This window comes from Pediculus humanus, genomic scaffold (assembly GCF_000006295.1).
Source record: "Pediculus humanus corporis 1103172107463 genomic scaffold, whole genome shotgun sequence".
In the NCBI taxonomy this organism is placed as follows: Eukaryota; Metazoa; Arthropoda; class Insecta; order Psocodea; family Pediculidae; genus Pediculus; species Pediculus humanus.
This window is the reverse complement of record NW_002987083.1, coordinates 256,220-279,120: the sequence shown is the minus strand read 5'-3', so window position 1 is coordinate 279,120 and position 22,901 is coordinate 256,220. Positions and strand designations below refer to the sequence as shown.

Here is a 22,901-nt window from a genome sequence, read left to right as displayed (position 1 = left end):
TTATTATCAATTATTAATGTTTATACATAATGTTTTAACTAGTCACTATTAATTACAAGAAGTTTAATACACATTTGTATTATAACAAAATAAAAAAAACCGGAAGTGGGAAAAAAAAGGAAAATTTCGATTAGATCGATGAGGAAAAATTTTATTTCGTTTTATTATTCGACTAGGAAAAGTTTTTTTTTTTTAAATTTTTATATTCATTCACGAGTTTGTTTTTTACTTTCTTGGGATATTTAAAAAAAAAAAAAAAGTTCAGAAACTACTACTAAGTGTCATTAACACTGGGAAAGATATTTCTGGAGAGAGAGAGAGAGAGAGAGAGAGAGAGAGAGAGAGAGAGAGAACGAGACGACGATTCAAAGAATTTCAAGGATAAAATATTTTGTCACATTAAATAGGAGTTAATAATAATATTATTCAGGGATTATTTATTATATATGATTTTTTTCAACGCAAATAATCATTTACCAAAAAAAAAAAAATATACTAATTTAGGATGGGCGTTTCGAATAATAATAATTATAATAAAAAAAGTTTGTAAAAAATACAAATCTAAAGTTAACAATGGTACCAATAATTATACTCATATTGTTATATATATATGTGTGTGTGTGTGTGCGTATATGCAATTCGATGATGGTGTAAAAACGTGATTTTTTTCATTATTATGGTTAAATTTAAGTGAAAAGACACGTTTTTTACTTTTTTCTTGTTGTTCACCTGAATTTTTTCTTTTTTTTTTTGTTCTTTAATTATTTTACAATGCATTTTATCTACCTATTCAATAATACCTTATTTATTTTCTTGCGCAATTCTTTCAGTTTCTTTTTTATAATTCTATTTACAATGCTACAATTATAAATTCAAAATAGAAATAATTTTTCCCCAAGAATATTTTATTATTTATATCATTATTATTTTTTAATTTATAACGTACCTTTCTATATTTGTAATTTTTTAATAATAATAATAATATTTCAATTAAAAAATGTTATACAAACATATTTGAATGGAGGTGTACTATTTGAAGACTTTCATTAAAACAAAAAAAATCGATAAATTAATGTAGAGTGTATATTAATAACACGCGTAAATATATTTATAAATAATAATAATAATAATAATAAACAATATCTGGGTATTTTAAATTGCATTACGCAATTGGGTATTGTTGTTTTGAGTTAATATAAAGTCATCATATCATAATCAATTTCAAATCGAGCAATAATTATTGTAACGAGGATGATTAAATTTACATTATTCACCATGATTAAATTATTATTATTATTATTATTTTTTTGTTGAAATTTTTCGACGGATAATTTTAAAAAGTGCAAAGTCATAATATAAAATTTTAAATCGTTAAAAAAAAGAAGAAAAGATTATTTATATTATTTTATATAAATTTTGATTGTGTTAATTATTTTATGTCGTTTTAGAGTAAAAAAAAAAAAAAAAATATTATTATTATTATTACCTTTTTGATGAATTCATCTCTTCATTGATGTTTTCTCTTAAGATGTATATTTGTAATGGATTCATTTGTTATAAAAGTTGTTCGTCTTCGGTTTGTCGATCATTCAAAGGTTGGCATCAATGATTAATTTGGAAAAATCGATCCAGGTCGAGCTTAAATATTTCCTTTTATGTTTTATGATGTATGTACCTGTTGATACGATTCGTTTTAATACAATATTGATATTCCAATTGAGTCCCTGACCCTATTAGGAATATGTGTTAAATTCCATGAGTGGTTTTTACAATGTCCCTCTGAATGTGAGCAAATAATACAATTTCCTGTATATTGTTAATTTATTTTTTTTTTCCCATCATTTTATTGGTTTTTTAAAATCACTCCTATTATACGATAGAAATCGTTTCCGTTTTCATGCTTCACATTTCGTCAACTTCGATTTCTAAATTCATGAATTTAAAAAAAAAAAACATTTTCTGGTTCTTTCACCGTTGCTGTACTAGGAACATAGACCCGTCATTTTAAACAATTTTTTTTTTTTTTTTTCACGTTGTCTTATCATAATGATCGGTTCATTGGTTGATGATGCCTTCATACAACCTGGTTTGTTTTTATTAGGCTTTTAATAATATTGAGTAATCCTCCATTGTGAGTACTACTTTGTCAAGACGTGATTACTCTAATTTTTACTTATCTTTTCGATAAAGTTTCCACCTCAGGTATTTTTTTTTTTTTAATTTATATTTTTCCAATGTTAGAGATCCGGAAATGAACAATACTTACAGACTAGTAAATCTTACGCAGACGACACATATGAACTCACGTGTTTTTTTTTTTTAAATTGTCTTGAATTAAATGAAGCGTTCAAATTTCTTAATTCTGAGCTTCTGTAGTTTCTATCTCGGTTTCTATTTTTTAAATATCATTATTGAAGTTGATACCTGTGGTTATTTCTAATATTGATTCTTGTAGTTTCTATCTGTAAATATTTGCAAATCAATCATTATTTTACCAATCGTATTATTATTATTATCGGTAATTACGAAACCAACCTAATCTCCCGCTACTTTTTCTTATTATTATTATTATTGTTGTTGTATAAACACTAAATTGATATTTTATTATTTAATAAAAGAACATAAAATGTTATAAAATCATTTACGTGAATAATTTTCTTCTTTTTTTTTTTTTAAATACGCGATTTCAAACTATTCAGTTTATTTTTGTGTTCGATAAAATTGAAATAGTTTGGAAAAAACAAAAAATTTTCCCTGTAATTCAGTGAAAATTTGAAAATAACTATTGAGTTTTTATGTATGACATACACGTCAAAGTCAATTAATTAATTTAACAAAAAAAACATTTTTTGTTTGATAAAGAAGGTTGTTGGTCAGGTATAACGCAAATATAATTTGTCTATTAGTATTTATTGCTTAAAGCATTTCTGAATTTGGCACAATCAAGGCATAATTGCATAATTTTTTCCTTTTTAAAAATTTTTCAATTGCTTAATAGAATTGCTGTGCGTATTTAAAGCAATCTTAATTTCCGGTTGTTTGTATTTTTTTTTTTTTGTTAATAATACATTTTAAATCTGTAGGGATTCTCTCGGATTAATTATAAAAATTCTGAGGGTTAAAATTGTAAAAAAAAAAAATTCTGGGCGATATAATAGACACTCCCTGTACAAAAAAAAAAAATAGACCTGTTTTTCATTCAAAGATCTTATAGGTAGTAGTAGTAGTTGTTACCCTTGAAAAAAAATAAATTAAAAATTGAAATTTTGTCAGATTGAGAGCGTCAAATCCCATGTCAAAGCAATCACTTTTCGCCATTTTTTTTTTTTTTCTTCTTACTTTTCGTATAGGAAATGTACAAAGTCTCTGAAATAAAAATCTAAATATAATTATATGAAAAAAATAATAATAAAAACAACGTTTGTTTCACGTTACGGCAATGAATTTTTTTTTTTTTTTTTTTTTTTTTTTTGTTTGGCAGGCGTAGACATTTTTTTTCATAAGTTTCCGTAATTTTTATTTTATTTTCGATAAGTAAATTTAGTTTCCTTGCCGTCACAATTCTAATTGAACTATTAAAAAAAAATATTATTATTATTTTTAAATCGACTGTCTGTCGTAAATTGAAATCGGGGTGATATATCCAAACATTCTTCTTCATCATGTTTTATTGTAATGCATAATAATCGTAGGAATAATAATAACTATTATTATTATTATTATATAATTTAATTCTTTTATTTTTGTTTTGTTTTTGTAGGAAAAAAAGAAAATGAATGGTAATAAAGTTGTTATGACGCAGACACCGCACTCGTTTCAAAGTGGAGCCTTCAGCTTTATAAGTTGCACCTCAGGAAGAGAATCTTTGCCTTTGGATGAAAATGATTTCACACAAACGATCGAAATTAAAACAGGTAAAAATAAAATTTAAATACTAAATAACTAAAATAAAATAACTAAAACACGAACCTAAATTTTAGTCGTTACGAAAGTCGGTTACACATATACTCTTGAAATGTCACCACACACCACTTATTATTATTATTATTATTATTATTGTCATTTAGCAAAAAAAAGAAAAATCTATTTACACGTTCAATTTTATTAATTTTTTTTATTATTATTATGAATATTTAAAATTCCATCGTCGAAATATAATTATTACGTCATAGTTTGAAAAAAAAATGTTTTCCCGATCGAAAATTGTACATCAATTCATTTATTTCCGTTTCCTGTTTTCAAAAAATTTTTATTTTTATCATTCGCTGATAAAATGAGTTGTGTGTGTGTGTGTGTTAGTGGGGTAAACAGGAAGTTAACATCAAACAACGTCGAATGGATTTAACTTTTAATATTAATATAGGAAATACATACATACATAATAATAATAATAATTCAGTAATTATAAAAAATATGACAAAAATGAAAGTTTTTATTTACAATAAGCTACCTATTTAATAAATTTTAAAGTACTTGTCGTACGGCTAGTAGTGGTGGTGGGGGGATGAAGGGAAATTTAACTGAAAATTGGGAACGATGAAGTTAGAAGGGAAGCCATGAAGGGATTTGAGAGGGGAGGGAGGGGGAAATACGTTAATTTATTTAAAATTTTTTTTTTTAATTAATTCGCTCTTGTTGTTATTATTATTATTAAGTATTTATTTTATTATTTATTAATTCAATAATTTTTTTTTTTTCACTCTGATTAAAATAAAAATTGTTTTTCGTTCCGTGCTATGAAAATTACAAGCAATGGAAGTTTTTATTAATATTTTTTATAAAAATATTATTAATAATTCTTTCGTTTGACTAATAATACTAATAATAATAATAATAATAATAATAATGAATTTGTCGACCGAATTGCTGAGAAAATTACTTTTGAGAGTTAACTTTAACCGTCTAATGTCACGTTTTAAATGTGTGTGTGGTTTCAATGTCACCGATTACACTGTAATGAAATAATAATAATAATAATAATAAATGTTATTCTTTCTTTCTTTATAATGTTTTGTTAAAAAAAAAAAAATTTTTTTTTTTGTTTTAACCGTTATCACATGGAATGGTCTTGGAACATCTCTCCGCGAGTAATTTAAACATTTATTTAAAAAATAAATTATAATAATGTTTCTTTCTTTCTTTTCCACGAGTTATTATTATTATTATTATTATTATTATTATTAAAAAGTTTCATTTTCGTTTGGTCAGTCTTATTAGTATAGTGGTAGTAGTATATCAGGGTCTCTCAAAGGATGTTATGCAATTAACAACTTTTGCTCTTTTACTTTTTTTTAAATTCAAAAATACCCACGCGTTTGAATAATTAATATTTAAAATATTATATAAAAAAAACTACCTGACATTTTCAATTTTCGTCCTTTTAAAATTTCCCCTCTCCCTCTTCCCTTTCCACCCCCTTTCTCTCTCGTTTTTTTTTTTTTTTACGAATAAAATTATGTTTATTAAAATGTTAATTAAAAAAAAAAAAAAAATAGTTTTTTTTTTTTTTGCAATTTTCTATTGCGTAAAAATTTATTTAATGACCTAAAAATAAATAAATAATTTTTTTTTTTTTCCTTACCTTTGACAGAAACGAAAAAAAAAAAATTTCATCCTTTGAGAAATCTTCGGAAAATATTTCGTCGTAAACCCAGACGGTCGAGTGTGTCTGCTGCTGACTCTTATCAGACGGCCTCCCCAAATAATTCAGAAATTCCGTCGACGAATTTGGAACAGAGAAGTTGTTCGACTAGTAAATTACAAGAGGAAAATTCTGTAAGGCAAAAAGAAAAAAAATTAATTTTATGTTCCCTTTAGAATTGCAATTAAAAAAATGTTTGTTGTTGTTGTTGTTGATTGCAGTCACAAAATTTTATAAAAAATAATCGGCTTAATCCTGGATTGAGTCTTAGTCATGATAGCATATTTACACCCGACAGAGCCGACAGTGGCCTTAGTTCATCGGATTTGGGAAATTCCTCACTTTCTATAACCGTGCTAACAACTCCTTCCACGGTGAGTACGAGAAAGTTTTTTTTTTTTTTTATGAAAGCGTTGCATGATCTTTAGATTTAGGTCGTTTATGTGACGCTCGACCTTGGTCTTGAGAAAACGTATACATTTACAAACCGTCCTTGTTATTTTTTCTCCTTAGGAATTCACGATGAAATCTCAGAGTTCTTGTAGCGAGTCTTCACTTTTAAGTATAGGAAGTTCCGAAACAGAATTCAGTCCTGTTAAAAGTAAAAAAATGTCAGATTTGGATTTAGGAGTGACTGCTTATAAATTGAGCCACAATGCTGCTAAACATAAAATGGCTGTGAAGCCTAAGAGGAATCATGGGGCTCCCAGAAGTAGACGAAGAGCAGTGGTAAGTAATAAAAATAAATTATAAATTCGTTTTTCTTAGGTTGCGATCACTCACGTGGTAACAACACCGGGGGGATTCAATTCGATGATTTCGTTACGGATCCACTTTTCACCATAATGATGATGATGATGATGATGATGGTCGTTGACTGACTACTACCTTCTTATAATTTTACCCACCTACCGTTATTTAAACATTGAATCGTTAAATGTTTATTTAATGCTAAAATTTCTTTAACCTTTTTCTTTTTTCTTGTTTGAGGAAAATTATTACCGATTCTGAAAAAAATTTTCCATTTCACTTATTATCATTTTCTTCTCATATTTTTATAGATTTCAAAATCGCCTTTGCCGACTACAATCGAAGTGAACGAAGAGGTTAGCGGCGGCAGCGGGTTTAACGTGTCTTCCACACAAATTTATTCATCTGATGTTTTCAACGATCTGCCAATTCATTCCGTAACAGTTAAAAACGATAAACATCAGGAGGTTTCACTCGATGAAGAAGAAGGAGGAGGAGGAGGTGGAGGTGGAGAATCAAAAGCCAAAGAAGATGAAGGTTTAAATCAAAAAACTGAATCTTTTTTCGGAAGATTTTTATCGAGGAGAAGTGAAAAAAAGAAGAAAAATAATAATAATAATAATAATAATAATAATAATAATGAATGTAACGTCGAAGACGGGGAAACGACAGAGAAATCAAACGCGATTGTTAAAAAATTATCCAAAAGAGGGAAAAGTCCAAATCATCGCCAAAGAATTGAACCGATGGAAATACCATCGAGTCCATCACCGAGTAAAAGTTGTGATCAGGATTTTGTCGATAAAAGAGTTCCTCCTCATTCATCCGCATCCCCGAAAAATCAATTTTGGCCTAATCTGATTAGTGACAATAATCCATTATTAGTTTCTACTCCCGGGTCAGAAAATAATTATAATTCTTTAATGGACGACAATAAAATTTCATCAGATTTTGATGAAATTTCGTATCCGGATAATAATAAATTTATCAACGTCGTTAATCCTTCATTTATAAAAGAATTAACGGATTCTGTGAATTTGCACGCAAAAGACGATTACGGTAAGCGGAAAATTTTCGAAGAAAATAAAGAAGAAGAAGAAGAGGGAGATGAAGAAGAAGGAGTAAATTATTTGAAGGCAAAAAGACAACATTCGGAAAATGATATAATCATAAGTGGCACGAGTAGAGAACAAAAGGAAGAGGAAATTGATGAAAAATCAAATCCACTGGAATCCGTCGTCGATATCTCGAATTGCGAATCTTTGACTATTCCCGTAAATTTCGATGACGACATTAAACCGACGACTGAATCCCCCGAAATAACAAATAACGTACACGAGTTGGGTTATGAAAATTTAGTTCAAATAGTTGAACTAGTGAAACAAGAAGAGGCTGCCGACATTGATGTTTTAGATGTTGTGAAAGAGAATACGGATAATTTATGTGGGAAAAATACAACAGAAGAAACGAACAAAGAAAAAGAAAACATTTTGAATATAAATCCTATAAAATCAGATGAAAAAATTATCGAAGAAAAAACGGACGAGAAAAACGACGTTTCGACGCAGAAAAAAGAAACGACGGAAGAAGTGTTAAAAATTGAACCGGTACGACCACCGGAAGTTACGAAAAGAGTCAAACCTGCCGTTTCGGAAAAACCGAAAGATTTGATAAGACTTGGAAAATCGGGATTCGTTAAAAGCAGTTCCATTAATATTGAATCTAAACCTCCAACCGAGGATTCAAATGTTAAAAGTGACGTCATCGATTCGAAATCTCGGATTAAATTAATCGAAAGAAGAAAATCCGAATTGATGTCGTTTACAGAATCCGCAGACAAAGACGGAAATACGGAAACGAAATCGTTTAAAAAAGAATCCGCAACATCCGGTCATCACGTACCGGTTTCCGCGGATTTTGAATTAAAAGAACATCATTATCAAAAAAAAATAGAGAGCCCGCACCAGCCACAAGCCGAGGAAACGCCGGCGGTTTTAAGAAAAAAAAGTATAACCGATAGATCGGGAGAACAACCGGAATTGATGAAAGTATTCGCTAGGAGATCATTAAAGGTGCGAGAATACGAAAAGGCGGTGGACGATGGTCAAAAATCCAGGGACAGCGACAAAGAAAATGAAATCCTCGAACAATCGAAAGAAGGAGATGGTAAAAAGGGGTTTTCGGACGAACGAAAAAAGTCGGGGGAAGATGTAAAACGCGATGAAGAAATTTCGAAAGGAAATAATAAAATTGGATGCGAAGTCAAAGTTAACATAACATCTCTCAAACCGGAAATTCAAAGCCGGAAAAACGTAATACAAAAATACGGAAGGAGTTTATCGGAAAACAACGTTAAAAAAATGGGATTAGATAAAAGTTTAGCAGACGAATTAAACGAGAATAAAATGAACAGGATTATGAATAAAATGGAAGTCATCATCGGTACGAATAGAGGAAAGGGAGAAGAAATGAAAAAAGATAATGATGATGAAAATGATTGTTGTAGTACAGGTTTTAAAAGGATTCAACAGAGGAAAGCAGAATGGGAAAGGAGAGCTCAACAAAGTGCCAACTAAATAATCAACCTGTACCTGCTGTCCAATCAACCAACAACCAACAACCGACGTACCTTTAAATGTTATCATTACGTGTTATCGTTATCGTTATTATTATTATTATTATTTTAATTTTATAACGAAAATTTTTTTTGTTTATATTTTATTCTTGTTATAAAAAAAAAATTCGAATTAAATTGAAAACAAATTAATATTGTTGTTATATATATATATTTTTGATATTTAAATATGAACAAATTTTTTATTAACTTCCCATAATCGTCGTTTTCCCAAATGCAATTTTTTTTTTTTTGTTCTTTTGTTTGTTTGTTTATTGATTTATGTACATAATTAATTAAATATATATATTTATTTGTTTATATAAAAAATTGTTAATAAATTATCACAGCAGCACACGAAATAAATAAAAATTTGTTAATTTGAATTGAAATGCGAAAAAAAAAAAAATTTTTTCCTAACCGTAATCAAGACATGCACACAAAATTTTTGTTATAAATAATTAATTAATATTTTTTTATGTTAGATTTTTAATTAATTTATCAAAAATATGTTTTTTATTTTGTGTTTCGATTCAAGTTAAAAAGAAAAGTGTACTTAATATTTTATATAAAATTATGAGTGCCTTTTTCTATTGTGTCTTTTTGTTTTGTGATTAATATAAAAAAAAACTAGTCTTGATAAAAATTATTTCAGCATAAAAAATTTCCGTTAAAATCTCGTCGTCGAATGTGGGGTGGGGAGGGGGAAGTCTCTTACACAATCATCATTATTATTTATATATTTTTATTTTGTATCACATATGATATAAATATATGTATGTAAAAACTTTTTTTTAAAAAAAAAAAATTTTTTTTATTCTATTCGCGTTAAATCCGCTCCCTCCTCTCCTACGATTCTCCGCCCACCCACCCATTTCCTAGTTTTCAAATTGTAACGGTTTACGTTTGTTTACATTATTAAAATAAATTTCGATTGATCGATTAATCGTTCGATAATCGAACAAAAAAATTTATAAACGTTATTGGATTTACGTCTTGTAATTCGAATTGTAGAAAAAGATTAACGTAAAACTTTTAGTTTAGTCAACTATAATGTTGTTGTTGCGTTTTTTAGTCATTGTTAGTAAAAAAGAATAGATTTTTTTATCAAAATGAAGTTTGAAACTACAAAGTTACATCAAATAAATATCTTTTCACGAGGAATTATTCAAAAAACAAAAGGATAAATGATCCAACCGCTTATCATTTTGATTATAAAGATTTAACATCGTCATTAATTGTGGTAAGGAGAGGAAGCCATGGTAGCAGACGACGAATATGTGGTTGATTAAATTTAGACAATATATTAGGTTTGATATTCGGAGTTTACGGTTAGTTTGAAGGTTAGGTAAGATATATCTATGATCACACGCACACGCAAAGGTAAAATAGGCCGCATGAGAAAGCAGGCATAGATGGCCTGTTCGCGTTCAAAATGGTTCACAGTCAGACCTAATCGAAAAAGATTTACCTCCAAAACCTTGATATAGAAGCTATTAGGATTTAGGTATCTGTCACGGGAGGGTACATATTCTAAATAGGAGGGGAAATTGAGAGGAGGGATGAAGGCAACAGAGCTGGCCGCTCAACTTAAACGCGCACAGAGAAGAGGAGATTAAACTACATGTGGAAGGTCTGTGGGTGTCGCCACTTATCCTTTTCCTACCCCCAAAAACATTTTTCCCGATCGTTACTTTTTTTTTAAATTAATAAATATTTTCACTTACCTTCTAATGAGAAATAAAGAAGAAAAATTTTAATCTTGTCTTTCAAGAAAATTGCGAGTCTTGGAGACATCACTAACTAATCACGCGTCTGTGCGATAAAATCCCGGACGTTGGTTTACCAAAATCCTGCGGGATTAAAATTATAAAATTAATAAATTATTATTACAAAATCGAATTCAACGGAAAAATTTTAACTTGAGTAGAATTTTTTAAAAATCTTAACTTTATTCATTAAACAATCAAATGTTTGTTCTTATCTTCAGTTCTCGTGATGGAGACTTGAATTTGTAATGAAGGAATTTTTGGAAACGGCGTATGGAGATAACTTCCTGGATGTATAGATTCTGGAAATTTAAAACTTTATTATTCATGATTATTACTAAAAAAATTTTAATTTCAACTTACTGATTAAAAGTTCATAGGAAATTTTTTTCCACTCGAATGTGAGCGAACCTTGCTGGAGTTCCACAATTATTAGTGATGGAACAAAACAAACACATATAAATGTGTCTACTACCCCATAAACCCTTATCAAGAAGGTTTTAAGACAAAAAACCAACGAACCCTTTCGGCATAAATAAGACGATAAAGGGTCAGTTGGGGTCAAATGAAAAAACAGTTACAATTCCATATAATCATAAATTATGTACCTTAAATAATTATTTTCTGTTTATTTGTTATGATTGATTGTTTCCAAAAAACCTTATAAAAATTCAATTAATAATAATAATAATAATAAAATAAATTGTCTATTTATTGAAAAATCGTTTATTTATTTTTTTATTATTATTTAATAGGTTCGTAAAGCAACGACGACGAATCACAAACAATCATCACACAAACATTGGTTCACACACACAACAAGGATTTGAGATATTTTTTCATTTTTTAAATATCTAAAATCCGAAATGTTAAACGTCGTGGACATGTTTAGAAAAAAAAAAAAAAAACATTCTAAAAGAACATTCGAAAAATTCTACATTACTAAGACGTAGAAACATTTTTATTTAAAAAAAAATTCTTTTTTTAAAAACGTGATTAATTAAATAAATAAGTTTTTCTGAATAAAATTTAAGAAAAATTTTGACAAAAAAAAAAAATTGTTTGTTGTTGCTGCTGCTGCTGCTGATGTTTCCAGTCAAATTTAACTTTTTTTATAAAAAATAATAATAATTAATTAATTAATTAATTAATTCTCGATTGAGTCTTAGTCACGATAGCACTTTTACTCCCGACACAGAAGAGGGAGCCGATCGACAGTGTCCTTAGTTCCTGTTTTCCAACATCTCCTTCCACTATGAGGGGACGAGAAAGTTTTTTTGTGTTTTATATGAAACTTTTCCATCGGTCACTGACGTGGTAACAACACCGGTGATTCAATTCGATGATTTTGTTACGGATCCACTTTTCACCATGATGATGCTGGTCGTTGACTAGCTTCTTATTATTAATTTACACCGTTATTTAAACTTTTAAAATGTTTATTTATAATACTAAAAACTTTATTTATATTCGTTTAACCTTTTTTTTTTTTTTTTTTTTTTTTTGAGAAAAATTATTTTAAAATGATGAATGATTAAAAAAATAATAATAATAAAATTATGATTCACGGACATTTTTAGAGAAAAAAAACCGATTCTGAAAAAGCTTTTCAAAAAAATCCTACATTACAAGTCGACTAAAATCAAAGTCAACAACAAAGAGGTAGGTTTAACGTGTCTCTTCCACACATATTTATTCTTTTAAAGTTTTTAACCATCTGCCAATTCATTCCTCACCATCAGTAAAAATCTATAAAGTATTAAGAGAACTCACTCTAAGAAGAAGAAGATGAAGGTTTTTCAACCGGAAAAGGGGGGGAAAAAAAAGTGGGACTAGATAAAAGTTTAGACGAGTGTAACAAGAATAAAATAAAAGTTATAATGGGAATGAATAGAGTTACGGCAGAAGAAATTAAAAAAAAAAGATAATGATGATTGGAAAATGAATGTTGTTGTTGTTGTTGTATACAGGAAAGCAGAATATGGAAAAATGAAAGGTCAACAATGTGCCAACAACAAGACAGCCTGTACCTGCTGTCCAACGTACATAATGTGTACTTTTGTTTGCTTTTTGAGCTTTTTTTTTTTTTTTTTACTCTTGTCAGTTATCTTGTCCTGGAAGTGTCACGTGATTAAATGATGAATACGTAGAAACCGGTGTGGAATCGTCTATAAAGGCTAAAGCTAATGGAAATTTAACTTGACACGCACTTCGATATTTTTCAACTTCTTTCGGACACTGACCGAAATCTCCATTTTTAAGAGCCTCTAACACATCAGTGCAATTCTAAAAAAAAATAAAAAGGAAAACATTATGATTATTATTAAATGCTAAAAATTACCACGCATAATAATAATAATAATAGGAAACAAACCTTTATCGAAACTTCTTCTACTTCGTCGTCCAAACAAGTTGCCAACGAAATAGCAAGATCTTGCTGTTGGGGTTCCAAATAGTAAAGCATTCTGGTCCCTTGAAGTGTATGCCTTATTTTATGCTTGTGAGCATTTAGATATTCAGCATTCAATGTTTTGGCATTTTTATTGCTCCAAATGGGTTTCATAGTCTGGAACAAATAAAAATTACATAAAATAAATTAGGTTTATTTCGACATGATTTTTAATAGAATTACTGATATATGAGTAGTAGAGTGTGCCCACCTCGTCAATAACAGTGATAATTGGTTCCTCCAATTTTGATGAATGACTCTCTAAATACAGTTTATACCTAATTATGCAAGTGTGAAGAAGAGGATTATCCGGTTCTACTTTGTGAGCTCTTCTGATGGATTGAAGCATTAATAAAGCCTTTCCTGATAATAAACAATTAAATAATTTTAAATTAAAACGATTTAATATTATTCGATATTTAAGTGTATTTGGGGATTTACCTTTTCTATAATATATTTCGAAAGCCATTAAATGAGTTTGAATCCTTTCCGAAGCCAAATTTTGAAGGGGTTGTAAAAATTTTATGGCTTGCTCGAGAGGATCTTCGACGCGTATCAACCTTTCGGGTATGAGTTCGTCTTGTTTGGGAGCATCTGGTTCGGCGTCACCCTAAAAAAAAGGGAGACACATTTCATCATTATTATTATTGTTAGGTATAATACTATTATTAGTTTCTTGGGTAAATGTCACGTGATTTAAAATAGGTAAGTAAATTCCGTGAACTTACAGCAACTTGTTGTCTAGACTTATTGTGAAGTTCTTTTTTTTCTTGTTTTTCTTGAGCCTGCTTCCTTTCTAAATCTTCCTTCGCTCTCTGTTTTCTTAATTTATTTCGAATTTTTTTTAATTCTGATGGTGCTAAATTTTCTGCAATGTAAACAAAAAAAAAAAGAAAATTTTCTCTCAATTTTCAATTCAGTGTTTTGTTGCACATTTGCTGGAAAATAAAAATAAAAAAAAAAAAAAAAGAGAAAGAAGAGAGCGAGCGAGCGAGCGAGCGAGAGGGTGTTTTATGCAAGAAGACGAATAAAATCATAACCATGACCATAACAAACTAAATGAATAATTTTTTTTTTTGTTCGAATTTAATAATCGTCGGCCGAAGTTCGATAATCAGAGCGTAGTCAAACAAAATATTTTTCTCTTTCATTATATAATACACTAAAATTTTTGTGATCATGATCTAACAACAAAAAAAAAAAATTGATTATAAAAATCTAGCAACAAAAAAAAAATGTATGACATCTACTCTAAAAAATTACGTGTCGTAATTTAAGCATGTGTTACGCACACAAATAATTCTAAAAAAAATGTCATAAATTTTTTTTGCAAAAAAAAAAAAAAAGGTGTGGCAGGCAGAGTGGAAAAATCAAAAAGATGATCGGTTGTGAAAAATTACAAAAATTGAAAAATTATAGTTAAAAATAAAAGGGAAAAAAAAGAAAGAGAAAAAAACATGATCAATGGATGAATACCGTTCGGGTAGTAAAAAATTACTCAAGAACGCAATCAACTAAATACAACCAATTAAATTCCAATTTTTTTTTAAAAAAAAAAATGGAAAAATCAATAACTAAAAACAAAAAAAAAAAAATTATACTTAAAAGTAATGAAAACAAATAACAAAACAACTTTCAAGTGTAGTAATAAATAATAATAATAATGATAATGATGATAATAAAAGTGACTTCTCTTTTTTCAAAATCATATAATTAATGTTGTCTGCGTGTACTTAAGTACACTTTTTTTTTCCTTTTCCTTTTCCTTTCCCCCTTCCCCTCCCCTCCCCTCCCCCATTTATTATTGTTCTAATGAACGTCGTCCTTATACTTTTACTTAATTGTAAGAATGACGATGTGGCTGACACTCAAGGTAAAAACGTTTTATATTCTTTAAGAGAATCACATCCGACCGTTTAAAGTTTTTGCATCCACCTAAACACAACATTATTCCAAAACATAAATTTAAAAAAAAAAAAACATTTTTTAATAGAATTTAAAGACGAAAAAAAATTTTGGAGATGGAAAAAGGGGAAAAGAAACGAACGACTTACTACTTCCGGTTTAAATCGAGAATCGCTCTTATGGGAAATCATAAAAGAAAACCAAAAAGAGCCCTGACCTGCTGACTATGAAAAATACTACCATTTTTTATAATATATATATTTTGCATGTGTGTGCGTGTGTGCCTAACAAAATTATGTCAACCGAGGTCACGTGTAAGGTTGTCTACTGAAATCCTCAACATCCGGGAGGCAGGGTGGGGGGGTTAAACATTTCAATATAATAATTAAATCGAATCTTTTATTGTGTTTTATACTGAAAAAAAAAAAATTTATAGATTATGTTCAAGGCTAATAAATACATAGGGGTACATTAAGAGAGAGAAAGAAAGAAAGAGAGAGAGAGAGAGAGAGAGAAGGAAAACGGAAGAGTTTTCGTTCGGTTATTTATTTATTTTTAACAATTTTAATAATGTATTTTTTAAAAAGAAAAAAAAATGAAAGGGAGAACAGAAAAAGTTTTTTTTTTTTGAGAATGACACAAGATTGCACGCATGTTACTTAATTTAATTAAAAACGTCTTAATTTTTAATTTAAGTTTTTTTTACTACTCGCTACTCGCTACTCGTTTGACTATGTTGTCGTTATGTTATGTTACCGCCATGTCAGTAACCCAAAACATTCTCTCTTTGTTAAAACAAAAAAAATGAAAATTAAATAAATTAAGTAATATGAAAGGTGAAGAAATAAATCTACCGCCACGTTCAGCGTAATATGATTAATTAATTAATTAATTAATTAATAATTCATTCATTCAAGTATTGATAATTAATAACGTTAAAAACAAATTTGAATCCATGATAATGATAATAATAATAAAAGATATTAATACGAGTCAAACGTTTAGTTTTCTAATAAATATACTAGAGAGAGAGAGAGAGAGAGAGAGCATTAAAAAACGTTTTCGTTTTAAAAAGAAAATGAAAGAAGGAGGAGGAGGAGGAGGAAGAGATGGTGATGATAATGATGATGATAATGAGCTTAAAGACAGACGATTTATACTTGCCCCGTTACATTTATCTTTGTCATTATTATTATTATTATTATCATAACTAATTTTTTTTTATTACAACTACCTTGTATTTTATTAAATTTATTTTTTATTTTTATTTTTAATAATAAATTTTTTTAACTAAAAAAAAAATAAAAAAGAGAAATTTTTCAAAATTAAAAGAAAAAAAAAAAAATAATAATAACGAAAGAGAGAGAGAGAGAAATTTCAGGTGAAAACAAAAAAAAAAGAGGTTGAATGTTAATATTGTTCCTCGATATCTTCATGGCATTATCTACCGGAAGTTTTGCAGAACAGACAGATTTTTAGATAAAAAAAATCAGGTCTTTCGTTAAAATGACCGTTAGATAAAATTATTATTATTATTATTATTATTATTATTATTATTAATTTAAATACGAGATAAATTGAAGTTTAAAAAAAAAAAAAATTACAAATAACTACCTTACTATTTAATAACGTTGTTGTTTTTTTTTATGCATAATTTAAAATTTATGATAATGCTATCAAATGTGCATCTTTCTCTCTCATTCTCTCTCTCTCTCTCCCCCTCTCTGTCTTATTATATTATTAATTAAACAATAAAAAAGAGAAAAGTTCCAAAATCAAAAAGGAAAAACAATGAAAATGTTTTGTTTTAATTTGATCCACATAAATTAACACCTCAAGTTTTTTTTTTTTTTTTTTTGTGACCTCTGACCTATTGCAGCGTTCGATACGAAAACGATTGTAAATCAATTTAACTCGTATTAACGCTTAATAATAATAATAATAATAATGATAATGAAAAGTTATTTATTATTATTTTTTTTTTTTAATACTCTAAATAAGTTTTTAAAGTCGAGTTAAATTGATTTACGGTTTTTTACATAATGAGCGTAAAAGGTCACAGGTTACACAAAAGAATTAAAAGGTGTTAATTTATGTTTAATTAATAAAGTAAACGACTTTTTCATCATCATTATCATCATCACCATCATAGTTTTTTTTTATATTTAATTATTTATTTAATAAACGAAATAATTTTAATTTAAAAATTCAATTAAATAAACGTTTAATTCTTTTCAAATCGATTCATTCATCGATAAATCGATCGATCGATTGGTCGATTTTTTTTATTCGACGTTGATTAAAAATGGATTTAAAATGAATACTGAACACAACAAAGTGGGATGAATGCAATAAAACATTTTGGAGAAAATAACAAAAAAAGGATAAACGTAAATGTTATTCCAAAAAAAAACAAAATGGCGAAGGAGAAAGAGAGAGAGAGAGAGAGAGAGAGAGAGAGAGAGAGAGAGTAAATGAAAACCGTGAAAAATTCGACTAAAATTTAAAAAAAAAAAAAAACTTTCACAAAAAAAAAAAAAATCAAACCGAACAAGTGAATTTAAAAAAAAAAAAAAATCCAGCTCCAAAGTCAGATGCAAGCACGCACGCACGCACGCACGCACACACGCACGCACGTACAGATTTTCTTCTACATTTTTAAAAAGAAAAGATATTTATCATGGATAAATTTAGATAAACCTAAATATTAATAAAATAAAATAAAAAAATTTTCTTTTTTTTGTTTATTATTTACGGTCCACGCCCAAATAAATCCCAAAATAATATTAATTTCCCGTGTGAAACCTTAAGAAAAATTTTTTTAAGGTACGAGGGTATGCGTACGAAAGAGAAGGGGACGAAGAAAGACTCATTCAGGGACGAAACGTATATAATATGTACCAAGGTACGATATATACGATTACGGTTTTTAATAAAAAAAAAAAAATCAGTCGGTAGGTATCTCGAGATTTTTTTTTTTTTTTTCTCCCACGCGACCGCTTTCCAATAGCCCCGTGCCTGACTAGATTGTTGTCTATTTCAGTCTTACAGTGACCGCCAAACCACGAAAACCGGATTAAAAAAACGACCACCTGATATTTTTATTTTTTTTTATCATTATTATCAGTAAACGCGTAAATAAATAAATAAATTAATTTATTTATTTATTATTTTTTTGTGTGTTTTGTTTATTAATTAATTTATTATTATTATTTTTTTTTTATATTTCGTTAAAAATAAAAAAATTGAAAATGGAAAATAATTCCTCGAATCGTTTTTGATTTTATATAATAATAATAATAATAATTGTTATCATTAAAAACGTAAGTAAATCATCATTATTATTATTATTAATATTTTATTAGAGCATGAGCTCATACGTAATCAATTATTTAAAAAAATATTTTGTACATAAATTTTATTCATTTTAATAAAAATTTTTTGAATGGAATTAAAAGTAAATAATTGTAAATATGTCTTTCTGCTTTTTTTTTTTTAATTATGCTATGAGAACTGACCCAATCTCAAATAATAATAATAATAATAATTTATTTGAATTCAAAAAAAAAGAAAAGAAAAGAAAATTTTTTTTTTTGTTATTGTGTTTTTTGTGAGAAAAAAATTTTTTTTCACAATCCAACTAATTAAATTTATTAAAAATGTCATAATTTTATTTGAAATGAAAGAAAAATGAAAAAAAAAAAAAAAACTTTTCCATAAATGGATGTTATGTACATAACAAAATTCCAATTGTGACAGTAAAAATAAATTTCAATATTTATAAGAAATTAAAAAAAGAAAAAAAATTAAAACTAATTATGTTTCATTTTAAAAAAAAGTAAAAGTAAAAAAAAAAATAACTAATGACGAAGAAATCGAATCTCTTCCCCCGGATGAAGTTAATTTAATTTTTAACTTCCGTTTAAAACAGAAAATATAAAATTTTTTCCCCTTTCCCTCATCCTCCCCCTTTCCCCTCCTATTATTTAAATTAGATATTTAAAAAAAAAAAAAAAATCGACAAATTTCATTCATGGCAAAAAAAAAAAAAAAAAGAAAAATTAACAAGATTATAAATTTCGTTTACAAAAAATATTATCATTATTATCACTTCCACCATTATTATTATTATTATTATTATTGAAATTTCGATTACATAAATTTAATAACTCGTTAAATAAAAATCTTGTCAATGAGTACTTTTTTTTTAAAAAAAAAAAAACGAAAATTCAAATATTAATATTAATTAATTTAAAAAAAGGGGGGAGGGGGGAAGGGCAGGAAGGAAGGAAGGAAAACAAATTTTTTTTGTCGTTTTCTTGACCTTACGAAAAAAAAAAAATTTCTAATAATATTTTATATAATTTTACTGCGGAAGGAAAAAAGGAAAAAAGAGGAAAAGGAAAAAACAGGAAACCGAATCGGAAAATTTTAATTCAATGCATTCGAGGTCCTAAAGCGATAAATGAAAAAAAGAAAAAAAAAATATCAGGTTTTGGAAAATTTCTCTCTCACGGAGGATATACCTTGATATATTTCCCCTCCTCCTCTTCCTCCCTCTCCTCCTCCTACTTATAAATAAAATTTATGACACTTTTAAAAAAAATTACGTAATAATCTAAAATCAAAAAATTTTTATAAAAAAAAACAAAACTATAAACTATTAGGAGGTTCGAAATGAATTTGTCAAAAGAAAAATCAAAACCGTGTACCTGATCTAAATGCTCACGTCATTTTTCAAAAGGTAATTTAATTGAAAACCGACGAAAATTGATTAAATTACAATACAATACAAAATAACGAACGACCGAAAAATACAATAATAATAATAATAATAATAATAATAATAATTAAAAGAAAGTCAAAATAAAAAAAAAATTTTCTGCTTTTTTTTTTTTTTTTTGTTTTTCGAACAAACATATTAAAATCTTGTAATATCAACTTTTGTTTTCAAACAAACACTCGACAAACAAATATTGGCCAACAAACAAACACACAATATTTTTTTTTTTCCTATTGTGAAAACAAAAAAAATTCGTTTTTTTTTTTTTTCTTGTTTGAATTGACGAAAAATACAAAGAGAGAGAGAGAGAGAGAGACAAAGAGAAAGAGAGAGAGAGAGAGCCTGGGACAAAATAAATAAAAAATAAAAAAAAAATTGAAATACTTTCAATGTTTCATTCTTTGAAAGGAGAGAGAGAGAGAGAGAAAAGTAGAATGTTAGTCACGATTGAATTTCAAATTGTACCCTTAATAATAATAATAATAATAATAATAATGATAATAATAATAATAATAATAATTTAAAATAGAAACACAAAAAAAATTAATTAATTAATTAAATTCAAAATTCCTAAATAATGTAAAAAAAAGAAAAAAAAATTAATGATCGTAATTTGGCATCGGGGAGGAGGGGGGTGTGGGTTTTTTCTCTTTCCCTTGTTTTCTTTTTTTTTAAGGGGGGGAGTTTCAAATTATAAACAAAAAAAATAAAAACCGTTACAGAAACAGAAAAAAAATTCAAGCAAAGTAATTTTTATTTTTTTTTAATTTCAACGTATGGTGAAAGGTAAAAAAAAAAAAAAAAAAAAAAAATTTGTTGCGCCAAACTATTACTTGCACAATTGTATTAACAACCGAACATGACCGGTTGTTTTTTTTTTTCTACTTCTGAAAATAATATCGTCGTCCACCTTTAACATGAAATATTATTTTTTTTTTATAAACTAATGTAATTTCGGTAAATAATTTTTTAAATTACTTTTTTTGCTCAAGTTAATATAAAAAAAAAAACCAAACAAACAAATTATTTTACTTTTTATAAGTCGGTGTGACACGTGCGTGTACGTGCGTTGTTACGTGTAGGAAAACTTTTTCCCTATCGAATTTGTCAGTACGATAATAATAATAATGAAAATCCAAGACAAAACTTAAATAATTAAATTCACTTTTCTCATTTAAAGTTTCTATAATTTTTTATTTTTAAATGTCCACTAAATGCAATTAAGGCTTCGGTAATGTGAAATATAAAAAAAAAAAAAAGAAAAAAGTTTTTTACTTTCGACAAAAAAAAAAAAAAAAAAAAAAAAATGACAACCACGTATATCTCCTCCTTCTCCTCCCCTAACCCCTACCATTATTTCAAACTTTCACCCGAACAAACACAACGATGGAAACAAAAAAAAGAAAAATTCGTACCATTTTCACGTAAAAAAAAAAAAAAAAAAAAAAAACAGTAAATTTTTTTAAATTTAATTAACAAGTAAGAAAAAGTACTTAACAAAAAAAAAAAAAAAAAAAAAACTATTATCATTATATTTAGGTTAATTTATTTGACGATGCAAAAGAAAAAGAAAATTTTTAAAACATTACAAAAAGAAAACAAAATAAAACAAACTCAAATAAAATTTTTTCGTTTTAACAAAATCAGCCATCAACAGAAATACAAAAAAAAAAAAACAAAAACAGAAAACAAACAAACGAGAAAAAAAAAAGTAATTTACACTTTTTTTTTGTTTCCCCGAAACACAAATAATTTGTCCAAAATTCAAAAAACAAACGACAAAAACGACAAAAAGTAGGGCGTTAATCAAATCAAAGTAAAAAAAAAAACAAGAAAAACTTGATAATCCGTCGTCGTCGTCGTCATCGTCCATTTTGTTTTCCTTATTAAATAACAAACAAAAACAATCGCGAATAAATAAATAAATTGAATACAAATCTTAAATTGAATTTATACAATCAATTGCACATTTAATAAAAAAATCAATCAATAAGTTTTCCCCTCTCTCTCTCTCTTTTTTTGTTTTCAACGGTACAACAATTGAAAATAAAAAAAAATGAAAGTAAAACAAAAAGTTGTTGTTACGGTTTTAAAATTATTTCGAATTCTTTTTTTCTTTTTGCGACAAATCGAACCTGAATCGAACACAACAATGGCAACCAAAAAAATAAATAAAATGACGATAATAATAATAAAAAAAACGATCGATAATATTTTATTGTAAGTAAAAATTAACGCGTGTGATCAATTTTACATAACAACAACAACAAACAGGATTTCCTCCAGTCATTTTTTATCATTAAAAAAAAAAAAAACCAATATTAAAACAAACAAACAAACAAACACGCGTGCATTCATATAATTTTATTTATTTCGTATCGAATTTCCCCCCCCCCCCAAAAAAAAAACAAACATAATAAAACATAATAAACATAATAAATAAATAAATGAAAGAAAAACGTGCTTGAACTTGAACATAAAAATGTTTGCCTGCCTCCCTGCTTTATTTCCTTGATCATTTTTTTTTTTTTTTATCGATCACTACTAAATTATGTATAAAAACAAATTAAATTAAAAAAAGAAAAAAGAAAAGCCGAATGAAAAATTTTTCTTTGTCAATTTGACCTCGGATACAAATTAATTAATTAATTTATTTATTTTTCTTATGTTGAGCTTTTCCGACCGAAAGAAAATATTTAAATAATCTCCAAGGTAGTTCGTTAATACATACATCAATATCGTTTGGTCAAAATCTCATTTTTTTTTTTTTTTTATCGAAACCTGAATTTGTTTAAATTATGCACGTTGGGCACATAAAATAATTATAAAAAAAAGGTATCAGGTACTCAAAACAAGATTTCCTTACTCTTTTTTCTTTTTAACGGAGGTTTTATAATTATTATCAAAGTTTAATAATTTATTTAAAAAAAAAAGTACCTATGTACGATCAAGTTGAACCATTTTGTTTTGCCTCAGTCTATATACCTTCG

General features: G+C 27.2%; 2 protein-coding genes across 2 annotated transcripts in view; one reads left to right on the top strand and one right to left on the bottom strand.

Annotated features, from left to right (window-relative positions):
• Positions 1-5,057: 5,057 nt before the first annotated feature.
• Positions 5,058-8,967, top strand: Phum_PHUM118260 (glutamic acid-rich protein precursor, putative; the record flags this gene model as incomplete). The annotated part of the gene is made up of 6 exons (XM_002424153.1): positions 5,058-5,087; positions 5,189-5,313; positions 5,622-5,775; positions 5,863-6,015; positions 6,155-6,370; positions 6,703-8,967. 6 exons carry the CDS (start codon positions 5,058-5,060, stop codon positions 8,965-8,967), a joined length of 2,943 nt encoding a protein of 980 aa, XP_002424198.1.
• A 3,907-nt stretch (positions 8,968-12,874) lies between these two features.
• Positions 12,875-22,901, bottom strand: part of Phum_PHUM117850 (NMDA receptor-regulated protein, putative) — a gene marked incomplete at both ends in the record, with an annotated part of 28,513 nt that continues 18,486 nt past the window's right edge. The window contains 5 exons of the mRNA XM_002424152.1: positions 12,875-13,060; positions 13,149-13,340; positions 13,435-13,586; positions 13,665-13,833; positions 13,952-14,091. Coding sequence (XP_002424197.1) covers positions 12,875-13,060; positions 13,149-13,340; positions 13,435-13,586; positions 13,665-13,833; positions 13,952-14,091 — 839 coding nt within the window. The remainder of the gene's footprint in view (positions 13,061-13,148; positions 13,341-13,434; positions 13,587-13,664; positions 13,834-13,951; positions 14,092-22,901) is intronic.